The 13,156-nt window shown below is 37.9% G+C and overlaps 1 protein-coding gene across 1 annotated transcript; it reads left to right on the forward strand.

Moving 5' to 3' along the window:
* The first annotated feature begins 1,264 nt into the window (after window positions 1–1,264).
* Window positions 1,265–7,638, forward strand: sbk3 (SH3 domain binding kinase family, member 3). The gene is made up of 4 exons (XM_060870576.1): window positions 1,265–1,435; window positions 4,118–4,262; window positions 5,100–5,302; window positions 5,835–7,638. The coding sequence occupies exons 1-4, from the start codon at window positions 1,430–1,432 to the stop codon at window positions 6,603–6,605; spliced, it is 1,125 nt and encodes a 374-aa protein (XP_060726559.1). The 5' UTR covers window positions 1,265–1,429; the 3' UTR covers window positions 6,606–7,638.
* The last annotated feature ends 5,518 nt before the right edge of the window (window positions 7,639–13,156 follow it).

Raw genomic sequence — 13,156 nt, forward strand, 5'->3', positions numbered from 1 at the left:
TTTAGAGGATCAGCAGAAACACTGATGCTGCCATGGCCACATGATGAACAATGCGCCAGCTGGATGGAACTGCATGGCCACGGTTGTGATAACAGGGACTGTTTGCCTTGTGTTACTTACAGTTGGCCAAGATTCTACCATGGGAAATCCATTTGAGAAGGTGAAGGCAAAGAGATTGCGACAGGCAGTGTGAAAGCTGGCACAGTTGCGAGAGAGGAGGGTTTGGCCCCAATCCAAGAGTTGGCTGTTATGAGACTTTCTCTGGAAGTTTCAGCTGTTCATTTTGTCAATCAAACCGATGACAGAATGTCCGTGTTCACCGGAGTCGGTATGGCTGATAGTCTTAGGTTGCAGTGGTAATTCTAATGCCAAGGAAAACATTAGTATTCCTTACGATTTTCTAACGTTGGGGGGTAAATAGGCCTCCAATGGAAGTGAGACAGGCTGGAAATGCAGACATTGATGATCATACAATTTACGATGTAATAGTGTTTCAGTTCTTAAAGTTTCTCTTCATCGAACACTGGCCTGAAAAATGCATGCAAAAAATTAAAATCTAACATTTCTCAGAGTGTTGAACACAAATACAAAATCGGCTTGCATTTTCTTCCTTCCTTCCTTCATCTTGCATTTCCTGAAAGCAGTGATTGTTTATTTGTTATATTTACAATCAATTTTTTATTTAAAATTGGGCTACATAAAAATGTACTACATTTTCCTTTTTGCATAATAGACTATTTGCAATAGCTCTTGTTGCTTGCACAGTACATTCTAGTCAAAGACAAAATATTAACATATCATTATCACATTAAAAAAAAAAATCTAAAAGTATCAAGATTTCAATCAAATAATTTGAGTGTAACACTAACACATACACACCGTGCCTGAAGAGCAGTAGCCCAAAACTAATTAAATGCTCTTGGGGAAACATCGTCTTATCTATTTCAGTCATGCTTAACTGGGAATGCTGCTGATTAGAACTCAAAGCCAAATCACTGTGAGGAATTCACTGACTAAGACTCAGAGTGTGACAGAGACAGGAGTGAGAGTGAGAGGAGGACATGAAAACGGAGGGGAAAACTTGAGAGTGGATTAGGAGTGTAAGAGGCAACATAAGCGAATGGGAGAAGTATGGGAATGGGATGGGTAGGGGGGACTAATGAGACAGACAGATCAACGAGCTATAGAGCACACCAACCAGAGGCCTATAAAAACACACACACATACACACACACTGCTGGATGCATGGTGCAATAGACTGGTAGAAGTCCGACTCTCAGACACAAAAGTTCACTGATAGCTTTGCACTCACCAATCTCCGATGTACTTGCATTTAGATGGTAGACAAGTGTGACATCCAATACAAATGTGCAGGACAGAGTGAAGACTTGTAAAGACGATCTAAGAGACCTAATCTGGCTATTCAGTCATGTCTGTAAGTAGAATTTACTTTTGCAGTTTTACAATACTGAAACCTTATTTGTTAATGAATTCTTGCGTACAGACTAAGTTGGAAGGTAAATCTGCATTAAACATACTAAATGACATAATCCAGATGACTATGAACTATATAACACGAACAGAATGTATTATTATTATTATTATTATTATTATTATTATTATTATTATTATTATTATTATTATTTGTAGTAGTAGTAGTAGTAGTAGTAGTAGTAATGCTGATAGTAGTCGTAATAGTAGTAGTAGTAGTAAGTAGTCATTTTGCAGACGTAGTCACTACATGAATGAGCGGATTGTTTAAAATGTGTTAATGATCTGCTAACAATCCAGTGAGATCATTTGCCTCATGAAAAGAAGGCTGCATAATAAAACACAATCATGTACAGTAGACTTGCTGTGGGAGCATGGTAAATGATATTTTAATAAGTAAATAGCAGCGATCCTTGCCATACCAAAACATAGCAAAAGGTGTTACAAAGGCATCACAGTATCTATACCGGTGAGATTTGCTGTGGATTATGTTACAGGGACAAAATGCCGGCAGGGTCAGCAGCATGTGATGTTCTGACAGGTGCATTGGCACAAAAGTGGTTGTTACAAAATCTAAAGGACAATGGCAATTTCTTGTTCTTTTCTTAAATTTCTTGAATTGTTATGTCTCTAGTGCAATGCTATTTATATTTAACCACTTTTAACTAGAATCTGAAACCACAGTGTTTAAGGAACCTGTGGAACCCTTAAGGAATTTTTATTGTACCAGAATGTTTAAGGACTTCTTCAGCAATCTATACTGATAAATCTTAACCATAATGAACAACTTGTCTTAAGCCCTGCCGAGCATGAATTTCACTCACCGAAGAGAAGACAGGTGGCAAAATGTTGCTGGGAAAAGCAGGATCCAAATAGGATTGCAATACAGACATTGCAAGGGGATCAATAATAAAGATACTGATTTCTACAGACATCAGACAGCCATCCACCTGATCGTTTTATCATTTACATAGTTATAATGTACCATTGTATGACGTGTCATTTATAGTAGTTCACTTGTAGTTCTTTCACCTTTTTTTTGGGAGACAATGAATAATCTGTAATATTTGATCAAAGTATTTTTAAATGAACAAAGAAAAACCACAAAATACAAAAAAGATAGGCAGCTAAATAAATATAAATTTAAAATAACATTCCAGTAATAGTATGAGAAATAATAAATCATAGTCATGTGCTAAAGTTAAATTACTATAGCTGTTAGGATTATTTTGTTCAATCAGCGATGGATGGAGACTTTTGAATATTTAAAGGTTCCACAAGTTTGATAGGTGGAATATGGTGATGTTCTTGATTCACGATTTGGAATACAGCTGATCAGACATTTAGAGATGTATGAAGGCTATATCAATGAGAGACATTTTCTAAAGGAAACTAGCAGCTAGTGAAGTGATTTAAAACTGGTCTAATATGATTACACAGATCATTACCTTGCATCTATATATGTTAAGGACGTTTGCATTTACGTGTCTATGTACAATCTGTGAAGGTATCAAAAAGCACTAACGTGGCTTGCTAAATATATACCAAGCTTCTGACCCTCCAATAAAACTTAAAACTGTGTATAAAGATATAATCGTAAAGATGCAGCCATATCAAATATACTAGAAGGAAGTTAGTGCTCTAGAATTAGCTTATTAATAATTATAATAAAAATAAGCCACATGATCTGTGCCAAAATGACTAACAAGTTAATAAATATTGAGATGGCTGTATGATTCTAAAGAATTTCCAAAAAACAATATGACTAAAACACATCACTAATGATCTTGTCATAATTAGGGCATAACCATATTAAGTATACTAGAAGATTAGTGACCTATGAATGAAAAAAAAAGCATCTTAATCAGCATTGACAGTTTGTGAAGTTTGAAGAGGTCAAGCTGGTCTTTAACCTTATTTCAGATCTGAGAGATCCATCGTGCATGGAAAATGCACTGAGAGTTGCAGGGATGTGCATCTGTGTTTGGCAGTGCATCAAAGTCTACTTCTAGAGACCCTATCAGCAAGGGAAAAACAGCTTGCATCGCCCACTTCACACAGCCTAGTAACTCTATACACATAACGCATATGCAGTACACACTTCAGCCTCCCTTAACAGCCTTGCTAATAACAAAATACCAGTTAAAGCCAGCCAGTTAGATGGTATACTGCTTGTGTGTGGTCTTTGGGGAACAATGCAGCTGCATAGAGTTATTGCACACTGTTAGGGATATGCTGGCATGGCAAACATCCTTAAATGAATGGTTATCAGCCCATATGTATATATGCAAAAGACTTCTACTTAGAAAAGGTCAGGGATAAATATAGTTGGGGTTTAGACAATGTTTTGTCGAGGTTTAGATTATGTTACATGAAGATTAGCAGAAATACTTGGTTGACTATTTTGAGCAGCTGTAAGCATTAATAGGCTACAGCTATTGTGATCCATGTTCCCTTCCTGATTGATGTAACATCGCAGCAAGCCAATTTCTGACTGACAGGCGGGAAATCCCATAACGACCGACACAATTACAGGCTGTATTTTCCCCACATTGTCGTTTATCGGACCAACACCTTCCGAGAACTGACACAGAATGAATACGTGGTGTGTTATCTTTGTTATCAGAACGCTGCACGGGATCTGGACGAGCTGTGCTATCTCACAGCTCAGTGTATGACATCCATGGTGACTGCAGAGCATTTTCGAGTACTCAAGAAGCTTGGAGAGGGGTCATATGGAAAAGTCATGCTGGCTGTGCACAAAAAGAGAGGTTAGTGATACAGGGAAAAAAGAAAAACATTTTAGTCCATTAGACCATGGGTATTCAAGTCAAATTAGGAAAGGTCCCATCACATACAATTGCTTGTTTGCTTTTAGCATATTTTAATACCGAATCTTTAAGGATTAGATTATGACTATAAACAAGACAGTTTTGTTGTGGTGCTTCATGTTTTAAATAGCACCACAGACACAACAAGTGTAAGGCTTGTGTTTTGAATTCGGCACAAAGAGAATAAACATATACTCCCCTGTCCAGTTTGTTCACGACATCAAACAAAACAGAAACGGTAAACAAAATGAAAAATCCATTAACATCTGTAAAAGTTCTTTCTTAATCTCTCCTATAATGATTTTTGTCCTATAGCTAGTTTCTGGTCTAATGAACTTCCTTCAGCCTATAAATTTTATATAAATGCATGTAAACCTCACCAGAGGACCTGCTACACAAGCCATGCTTTGAAATCTAGAGTTTTTGAACTACGGCTATTTTTTTATACTACTGTTAGCTGAAATACTGTGTCAGCATTCAAACACAGCTGGAGAGAATATGAAGAATAAATAAAAGTTATTTGTTTTTGTAACTGTTTCCTCGTATGTCCTGATGAATCAAGCTGTTGAATATTCTCAATTTTAACACTTCGTATCTGATAGCTTGATCAGTCTCTGTCTATTCTCTCTAAACTTTAAAGTCTGGAGACGGAGAAGGCGATTTATTCTTGATTTTGCCTCATGTTTTATTTTGCTATCAACTTTAGACAGTAAGGAACCACATTTTGTAAATCAAAGTAGAATTCACTGGATAATTTTTGACCTCCTTGATCTCCAGGGACACCCATGGCACTGAAGTTCTTCCCTCGCTGCTCTACGACTCTTCACACTTTTCTACGTGAATACAACCTCTCCTTGTCCTTCTGCACTCATCCCTCCCTCACACGTGCTCTTGGAATCTTTTTCTCTACACCCTCCCACTATATCTTTGCCCAGCAGGCTGCTCTGTATGGAGATCTCTATGATGTCATTGTGTCAGATGTGAGTTAAATAAAGTGTATTTATTCCTAGTAAAAATGAAAGAAAGAAAAAAAACCATGAAAGCTAGTTGTGCGTGATTTACTCTGCTCAGACTTAAGTTGCATTTTAGTTTTGCTTATTAGCAGATTCTCTTCAAGGGTACTGTAACACTATGAAAATGATTAAATCTCCTTATGGAGATTACTGTGAAGATGAATAAATCTCCTGATGTTTTCTAATCCTGGGATATACCACATCTAATATATCAGACATACAAGTTGGCAGTATACACATGTAGTGATGTAATTACATTAAGATTAATAGCAGTGCTGAAAGGTTTCCTCAGGGAAGAGGGTGGCCAGGACACGCGCAGGCATATACATATACTGTACATATGTTCTTACTTCACAGTGAAAACACCTGGCCCTGTCATCAACCCACTGCTAGCTAAGGACACATTAGTTCTAAGCAAAGGCCATCAAGAATATTAAATTTCCATAACTTCAATTTTGCTCCTCTCATTTTATGCATTGCTTGTTCTCTCTCTGTTTAGGTGGGGGTGAGCGAAGTGCAGGCTCAGAGTGTGATGTCCCAATTAAGCGGTGCTGTGTCTTACCTACACTCCTTGGGCTTTGTGCACCGTGACATAAAACCAGAGAATGTCTTCCTTTGTGCCCCAAACTGTCGCTGGGTCAAACTAGGTGACTTTGGTCTAGTACGCCCTCACGGCACCAAAGTACGTGCGGTCTGGTATGAATCCCCCTTCTGTGTCCCTGAGGTTGAACAGGCCAAGCAGAAGAAGAAAGAAATTAGGAAAGAAGGAAACCACCAGGTAGAGGAGGAAAAAGATATCTGGATGCCAGTGGAGCCTAGTTTGGATAGCTGGGCCCTGGGGATCCTGACATACTGCCTGCTCACCCGTTGTTTCCCTTGGGAGGAGAGCACATCGGATGACCCAGGTTACTTTCAATTCTGTAACTGGTTCGAAAAGGTCAAAGAAAAGGAGGACAGGGACATGGGGCAAAACAGGCAATTGGACAAAGGAAGGATCCCTGGAGAGGAGGAGGTAGCAGTAGCCGTACCTTCTCAGTTTGAATCTTTAAGCACTTTAGCTCTCACTTTGCTCAGGAGACTCCTGCACCCACTGCCCAGGTACCGTGCCATGCCTGATGAGGTCCTTTCCTACCTCGGGGGACCCTGGCTTTTAAAAACAGAGAAAGAAGAGAAGATGAGGCAGCAGGAGGCACAGGAGGAAGCCAGAAAGATATTAGGAGGAGGAGGAATAGAGGAAGACATAGAGAGGGAAAGAAAAAGGGAGCGATAGAAAGAAGGAAGCTGTTATCTAAAATTGTATTTTATACTGAAAAGTGTTTGTATTTTGGAATACAGTGTATAAAGTGATGTCCTCAATCTGTGACTGTTATGAAGTGTTAAGTGTGAGCCATGCTGATATATTAATATGCATATCATTTTAAATATGATTCAGATGGTTTCGGAAGAGGACTCTACCGAGTTGCCATAGCAGCTATTCAGATAATGATACTAATTTTATGCAGTAACTATAATACGTATTGTAAACTATAGGGGGACATGGCAGCTTACTAGGTAGCATGACTGCCTCACACCTCCAGGGTTTGGGTCTTGCCTCTGCCCTGTGTGCATGGAGTTTGTATGTTCTCCCAGTGATTCAGGGGTTTCCTCCTGGTACTCTGGTTTCCTCACCCAGTTCAAATACATGTTTTGTAGGCTGACTACCATCTCTAAATTGTTCGATGAGTATGTTTCTGCGATTGTGCTCCCCACCTGTGTCCCCTGGGATAGTCTTTAGGCTCCTTAAAAAAAACAGACGGAAAGATGACCTAAGCAAATATCTTGGGTCAAATTATTATAGGTAATCCATTTCATTAAAAAAAAAGCACAAGCATAAAAGCAATACATAGACATAGCATAGAAAATGAAAAATATATTTACATGATTATATGTTGACTTTTGGATGTTATATGAATTTCAAAACAAATATAACCTCATGCATGCTGAAATTTAGCTGTAAATATATATAATCTTAAAAAGTAAGTGACGGTTACACCAAATTTCAAGCCCACCAGATAAACAATAAAAAAAATATGACTATGGCAGAAAACATACTTGGGAGTCCAGAACTACTGGTGTTAATAGTGAGGAATTTACAAGCTTGTTTAACATGCAAACTGACTCTAATAAGGTTCCTACTATAGACACCTGAGAGTTGAGTGCAGCTAACCTAGAATCAGTGGAGCAATCAAAGACTGTGTCTATTTTTAAACATGAGATTTTAAGATGACTGCGAAGTTTGAAATAGCTATATTTATTTATATATATATATATATATATATATATATATATATATATATATATATATATATATATATATATATTTTGTTTTTTTTGTTTTTGTTTTTTTTTATTAGAAATTTATTTAACCTTACCTTTAAACAACGTGCAATATTCCCCCGAACCTGTGCAAACCTCTCAGAGAAACTTGTATTGAATTAATTCTGTCTATTACTGTGAGTTTGTTATTAAATGTTTATTGTATGGAGTACAACTTCATGTATGTTTATAATGTCTGATGTGAAATATTCTAATAAACAGTTTTTTTTTCTTATCAGGCATTGCCCAATATGATTCAACACTGCTGCTATAAATTCTAATCGCTATTAAAAAAATAGGCCAAGAAGAGATGAAAGACAAAACATGTCTGGGACAAAATGATACTAAAGAGGATACTCATTCAGGGGATCAGATTAATGTTGCTCAGGGATTTAGTGTCTCATTTCAGACAAGTGAAACCGAGTCCCACTTCCCAATTCCTGGCCTCAATCCATCAAGCTAAATATTCAAGTTAAAGTCACATCCTGATGTTTTCCTCATAGCCGATGACTTCTTTTTGCATTTTCTTTCCAAAACTCTGTATTTCCTTTTCAATTAATTTTTTGATTCTGTACCATTTCTGACCTGAACTCTAATGGCACTGACTCTCTATCAGCACTGTAGTTGAATGTGAGGTACTCTGCGAGCCTCAGTGGAATCACCGCTTCTAGAAATAGTAACAGAACCATCTAACACTGTCGAACACATCAGCACCTCATTCTGTCCTGCCCTGCACTCCCTTGCAGTGCCTCAACTCCCAACCTTTCCATCTCACTCCCTCCTTCATTCTCTCACACTCTCATTTATTCACTTTGCTCACAGGGAACATGGCTGAGCATGGATTTCACAGTACATTAAGCAAGTAATAAAATATTATGTGCTGTGCGGTTATAGGACAATAGTCAATGACAGAGAGGTGTGAGTTACCATTACCACCCCAGAGCTGGTTATTTTCCTATAACAGCATTATATGTGTATGTGTCCTCCAGATGCATATCCAGTTATCTAATCAAAAATGAAAAAAGTTAAAATTATAAAGGCTAAAAGTAGTAAGAGTGTAAAATATCATGTTTGGGGGGGGGCATGGTGGCTTAGTGGTTAGAACGTTCACCTCACACCTCCAGGGTTGGGGGTTCGATCTCGGGGGTTTCCTCCGGGTACTCCGGTTTCCTCCCCCGGTCCAAAGACATGCATGGTAAGTTGATTGGCATCTCTGGAAAATTGTCCGTAGTGTGTGATTGCGATGGGTTGGCACTCCATCCAGGGTGTATCCTGCCTTAATGCCTGATGCCTGAGATAGGCACAAGCTCCCCGTGACCCGAGGTAGTTCGGATAAGCGGTAGAAAATGTGTGAGTGAGTGAGTATAGATTGATAATAAATATGGCACCACTTAAGCCAAGGTCACCACATCATCATTCACCACGATGTTTAAGACGAATAAATATATAGAAATATATACAAAATCAAGCAAAGAAGTAAAATTGTGTTTTCATGCACACTGTCTTTAATAATAGTATTTGAGATGAGGGTATATTTAAGATTAAGATGATCTGCCAATTTGGTCTCGGAAACACTGGAGCATAACAAAAAAAAGAGAGGTGGAAATGCTGTCTCTGTCATCATGGTCTGTGAATACTGTCTTGGCTGTTCCTCAACCTCAGCTAGAGATGTGTGCAAGACTTTGGACATTTTTAAAAATCTCTTACTCATGCATCATTTTACAATGAATTGCCTGTATTCTAATCAAATTTTCCCCTAATCTAATCAAACTAGTAAACCGGCATACTGTATATATGCCACAGAAAGCGAGAGAGGGGGAAGAGATAATAAAATATTGTGTGAAATACAGCAAAATATTGTGCTTTCTGAAAATATTTGTATTATACTATATACATTTAGAACACACTATCTGTTTATTCCGCTTAATACAAATGATCATTTGTGTTTGGTTCCATCCATGGCAAAAATATTTTTTGCTATTTTTAGTGAATGCACTAATGCATGCAATAAATACCAATATGCAATAAATAAATAACAAATCAAAAAAGTCAGAGGTACATCCTTTGTTGAGAAACTGAGTGCTATGTGTGTCACTGGATTTCTTGAACTAAAATGTGACAGGCTCTAAAGCTGACTGGTGTATGGGATCAGGGTTCATCAATAGTTCATCAATCAGTGAAACATTTGCACAAGGTTAGATTTTCCTACGTCAGAGTGACTGGACTTGGAAATGCTGCCGAAATGGTAGATGTCCAGCAGATGTGATGGATGTCCAGTAGACCTTACAGACATTATACAAAAAAAATGTATACTCAGCTTCCTGCCAGGACTCAGCATGTGGTACAAATAGTGCCCAGAGTCAACAGAAGGATCAAGTGACAGACAAATGAAGAAAATGATATGACTGATGATACCAAGAGGTAGCCTGAGGAGCTTGATTGACTGACTGAAGTCAAGAAAAAGATGCAATGTTATAAGCAGAACATGAGAGCTCAGCAAAATATATGTGTTAGCTATCGGAATCAGTGCTGGTCTAACCTGACTTTAGCAAAGAAGTGAGTAAAAGTAGGTAAATACAGTCAGTTAAGGATTCACCAAAGCAGTGTTGAGTTTGTCAGGAAGCTGAGGTCAGAGCACAGGGTCAGCCATGACACAGCACTACTGGAACACAGCGGCAGAACAGTGGCAGTTTAGCAGTGCAGGGGCTTGCCCTCCTGACCTTCTGCTCAGTAAACCAGAGCCTTAACTGTCAAGCCACCACAGCTTCTTCACAGTAAATTAGCAAAACCTTGCTTTTTCAAACTAGAAGAAACTTCTTTGGATGCAAGAAACACCCCATTTCACCTCGTTTTTGGTTACACCAGCAAATGATATATTTCACTTTAAATTATTGTGAAGTAGGAACAAAATATAGTGCTAACAACACAAAACATTACAATTGACATGGTTCTTTCTACATGCAGTTATTAGCTGGATGAGAGAACCAGAGTCCTTCAAAATCTGTAACGAGTACCAACTAAAAAGGTAAAAGCTATACATGACTTTTTTCTTAGTAATGTAATAAAATACCCAATTTCAGTAATAATCATGTAATATCTTAATACACCAAATTAATACTTAAGTATAGTAATGAAGCTGATTTGCTCAAATAATTTTAACCCTGTTATAGGATTACAGAGTAATCTTCTAATCTTATATCTTTCTTTTAAGAAAGTCAGCTATGTTGCTGCTACACTACACCATCATATACTACTTTAAAATATGTGCAATTATTCAAACCTCAAATACCTAAGGAACTCTTGAGAAACCATTTTTTAGTGTTACTTTTGAGCAGTTTAGCACTTTAAGGAGTAACAGTTAGCAGTCTGTTGATTTTAACACACAGCTGCATGCTTACTGGACTGTGAACACTGACCACTGGACCTTCACTGGCTCTAAACTGTAAATTGAACTTTCATGTGCTAAAGCTTTTGGCAACTCACTCTGCTGCCTTTACCACAGTCAGAAGCTGATAATCTTGCTAGGCAAGATCAAGAAGTATTATCATTACTGGAATTCAGTTCTCAGTAAGTGATTATTGAGGACATCCAAAGATGGCACCTGTTAGTTCAACTGATTATATTTAACTTTCAGCTTATTAAACATGCAGAAGTTAATATAAGCTTAATGCAACATTTAGCTTGGGTTAATCGGTTGATCATTTATCCCCATAAACTTACAATCCTCACTCAATTAGATATTTTCCTATATATTTTTATATATACTTTACATACAGTAGCTGTTTAATTTTAGTCAATATTTAATTATATGGTCCTTCTATATTGTGTCCTTTACTTATTACTTGTTTATGGTTTTTATTTTACTCTGAACATCTGGTGACAAAACATGTCCATCTTTTAGAAGTCTAGTATCATTACCCTCCTCATAGATGCCATGGATTTGAATAGCATCTTGGTGAACGAGGCCACCTTGGTTAGTAAGATTAGCTTCCATGTCTGCTTGATGGTGAAAAAAAATCTAAAGTGCTTGAGGTTAGTTGCAGAATAACCTGAAGTTTGGCTTGGAAAGCTGTTTTGGATAGTTTTCACTTGTAGACAAAGTGGTCCTACAGTTTCTAGAAACCTATTTACTGATATTTAAAAATACACTGTTTTTCTCATTGTCTAGTCAGAGGTTGTTTACCAGAACTGGTGTAGAAAATACAAATGAACTTGCCATGTCAACATGGCACACTGGAAGTCTCTGCTTGATGTTAATTGTTTTCACCTGTTACATGTTACCCCTGTCTTGTTTGTCTATTTATATCTCCTGTGTTGCCAAAGTATTGCATAAGTAAAACTGAAATACTGACCTCTGCTTATATTCAGCCTTTTTTCTGGTTTTGCCCTCTTCCTGCTTGTCTAGATTTTGATTATGAATAAACCTTTATTATGAATATGCTATGATTTCTGGCCTGCCTGGTGTTCTGCTGGATTCGGCCTATAAAAGAGTTTTATATTATGCACCCATGAGCTACACTTCTTTCTCACATACATTTCTTAAAGATGCAAATAAACAATTTGCTGACATTTATAATGTTGGTGAATAAAAAGGACAATGTTCTGTGGACTGGACACAAGAATGATGCCTAAATACACACACACACACACACACACACACACACACACACACACACAGGGTGTATCCTGCCTTGATGCCCGATGACACCTGAGATAGGCACAGGCTCCCCGTGACCTGAGGTAGTTCGAATAAGCGGTAGAAAATGAGTGAGTGAGAGAGTGGAAACAAAAAGCCCTGTACACAAAACAAGGTGATCAAGTGACCTGAACAGAAACCCGACCTCAACCTCACTGTACACCTTTTTGGGATAAACTGGAACACCAACTGTGCCCCAGTGCCTGACCTCACTATTGGTCTTGTGGATGAGTGCTCAAATCCCCACAGCCACATTTCATAATCTAGTGAACAGCCTTCCCAGAAGAATGGACCATATAATAACAGTATAATAGTGTGATAGTAAGTTGTCTACTTACTTTTGGTCTTATAATGTACATAATCTATAACATGCAAGCTAGAGCCTGAACCAGAAGACTAGGGAAGTGAGAAAACTGGGAAGTACTAGGGAAGATTATGAAAACTAGATAACGAGTGTACTCTTCAGTCGCTGCTCTCTTTCACCTACTAGCTGTTCTACACTCAATTGATGTCAGTTGTGTAACTCCACCCTTAGAAAAAGCATCATTCAAGAGTTCATTACAAGGCATCTTTGAGAGTTAAGTTTTTTTGGCTTCCTTAAATCTATTGTCTTGAACCCTTGATAGGGAAGCACACTGTGGTAGGATACTATGTAGAACCCACCAGGGAGATCACCTATAGGTGCAACCTATAAAAGTATATTTAATTACATATTTTAAGCTACTATTATTGCCCTATATACTCGCCCTGAGGATATACTGTACATACCT

The sequence above is a fragment of the Tachysurus vachellii genome, chromosome 5 (genome assembly GCF_030014155.1).
Source record: "Tachysurus vachellii isolate PV-2020 chromosome 5, HZAU_Pvac_v1, whole genome shotgun sequence".
NCBI classification, from domain to species: domain Eukaryota; kingdom Metazoa; phylum Chordata; class Actinopteri; order Siluriformes; family Bagridae; genus Tachysurus; species Tachysurus vachellii.

Excerpts from the sequence above, each read along its gene's own strand:
- sbk3 (XM_060870576.1), top strand. Across the intron at positions 4,263-5,099 it reads GGCTGTGCACAAAAAGAGAG|GGACACCCATGGCACTGAAG; the intron begins GTTAGTGATACA and ends CTTGATCTCCAG. Across the intron at positions 5,303-5,834 it reads ATGATGTCATTGTGTCAGAT|GTGGGGGTGAGCGAAGTGCA; the intron begins GTGAGTTAAATA and ends CTCTCTGTTTAG.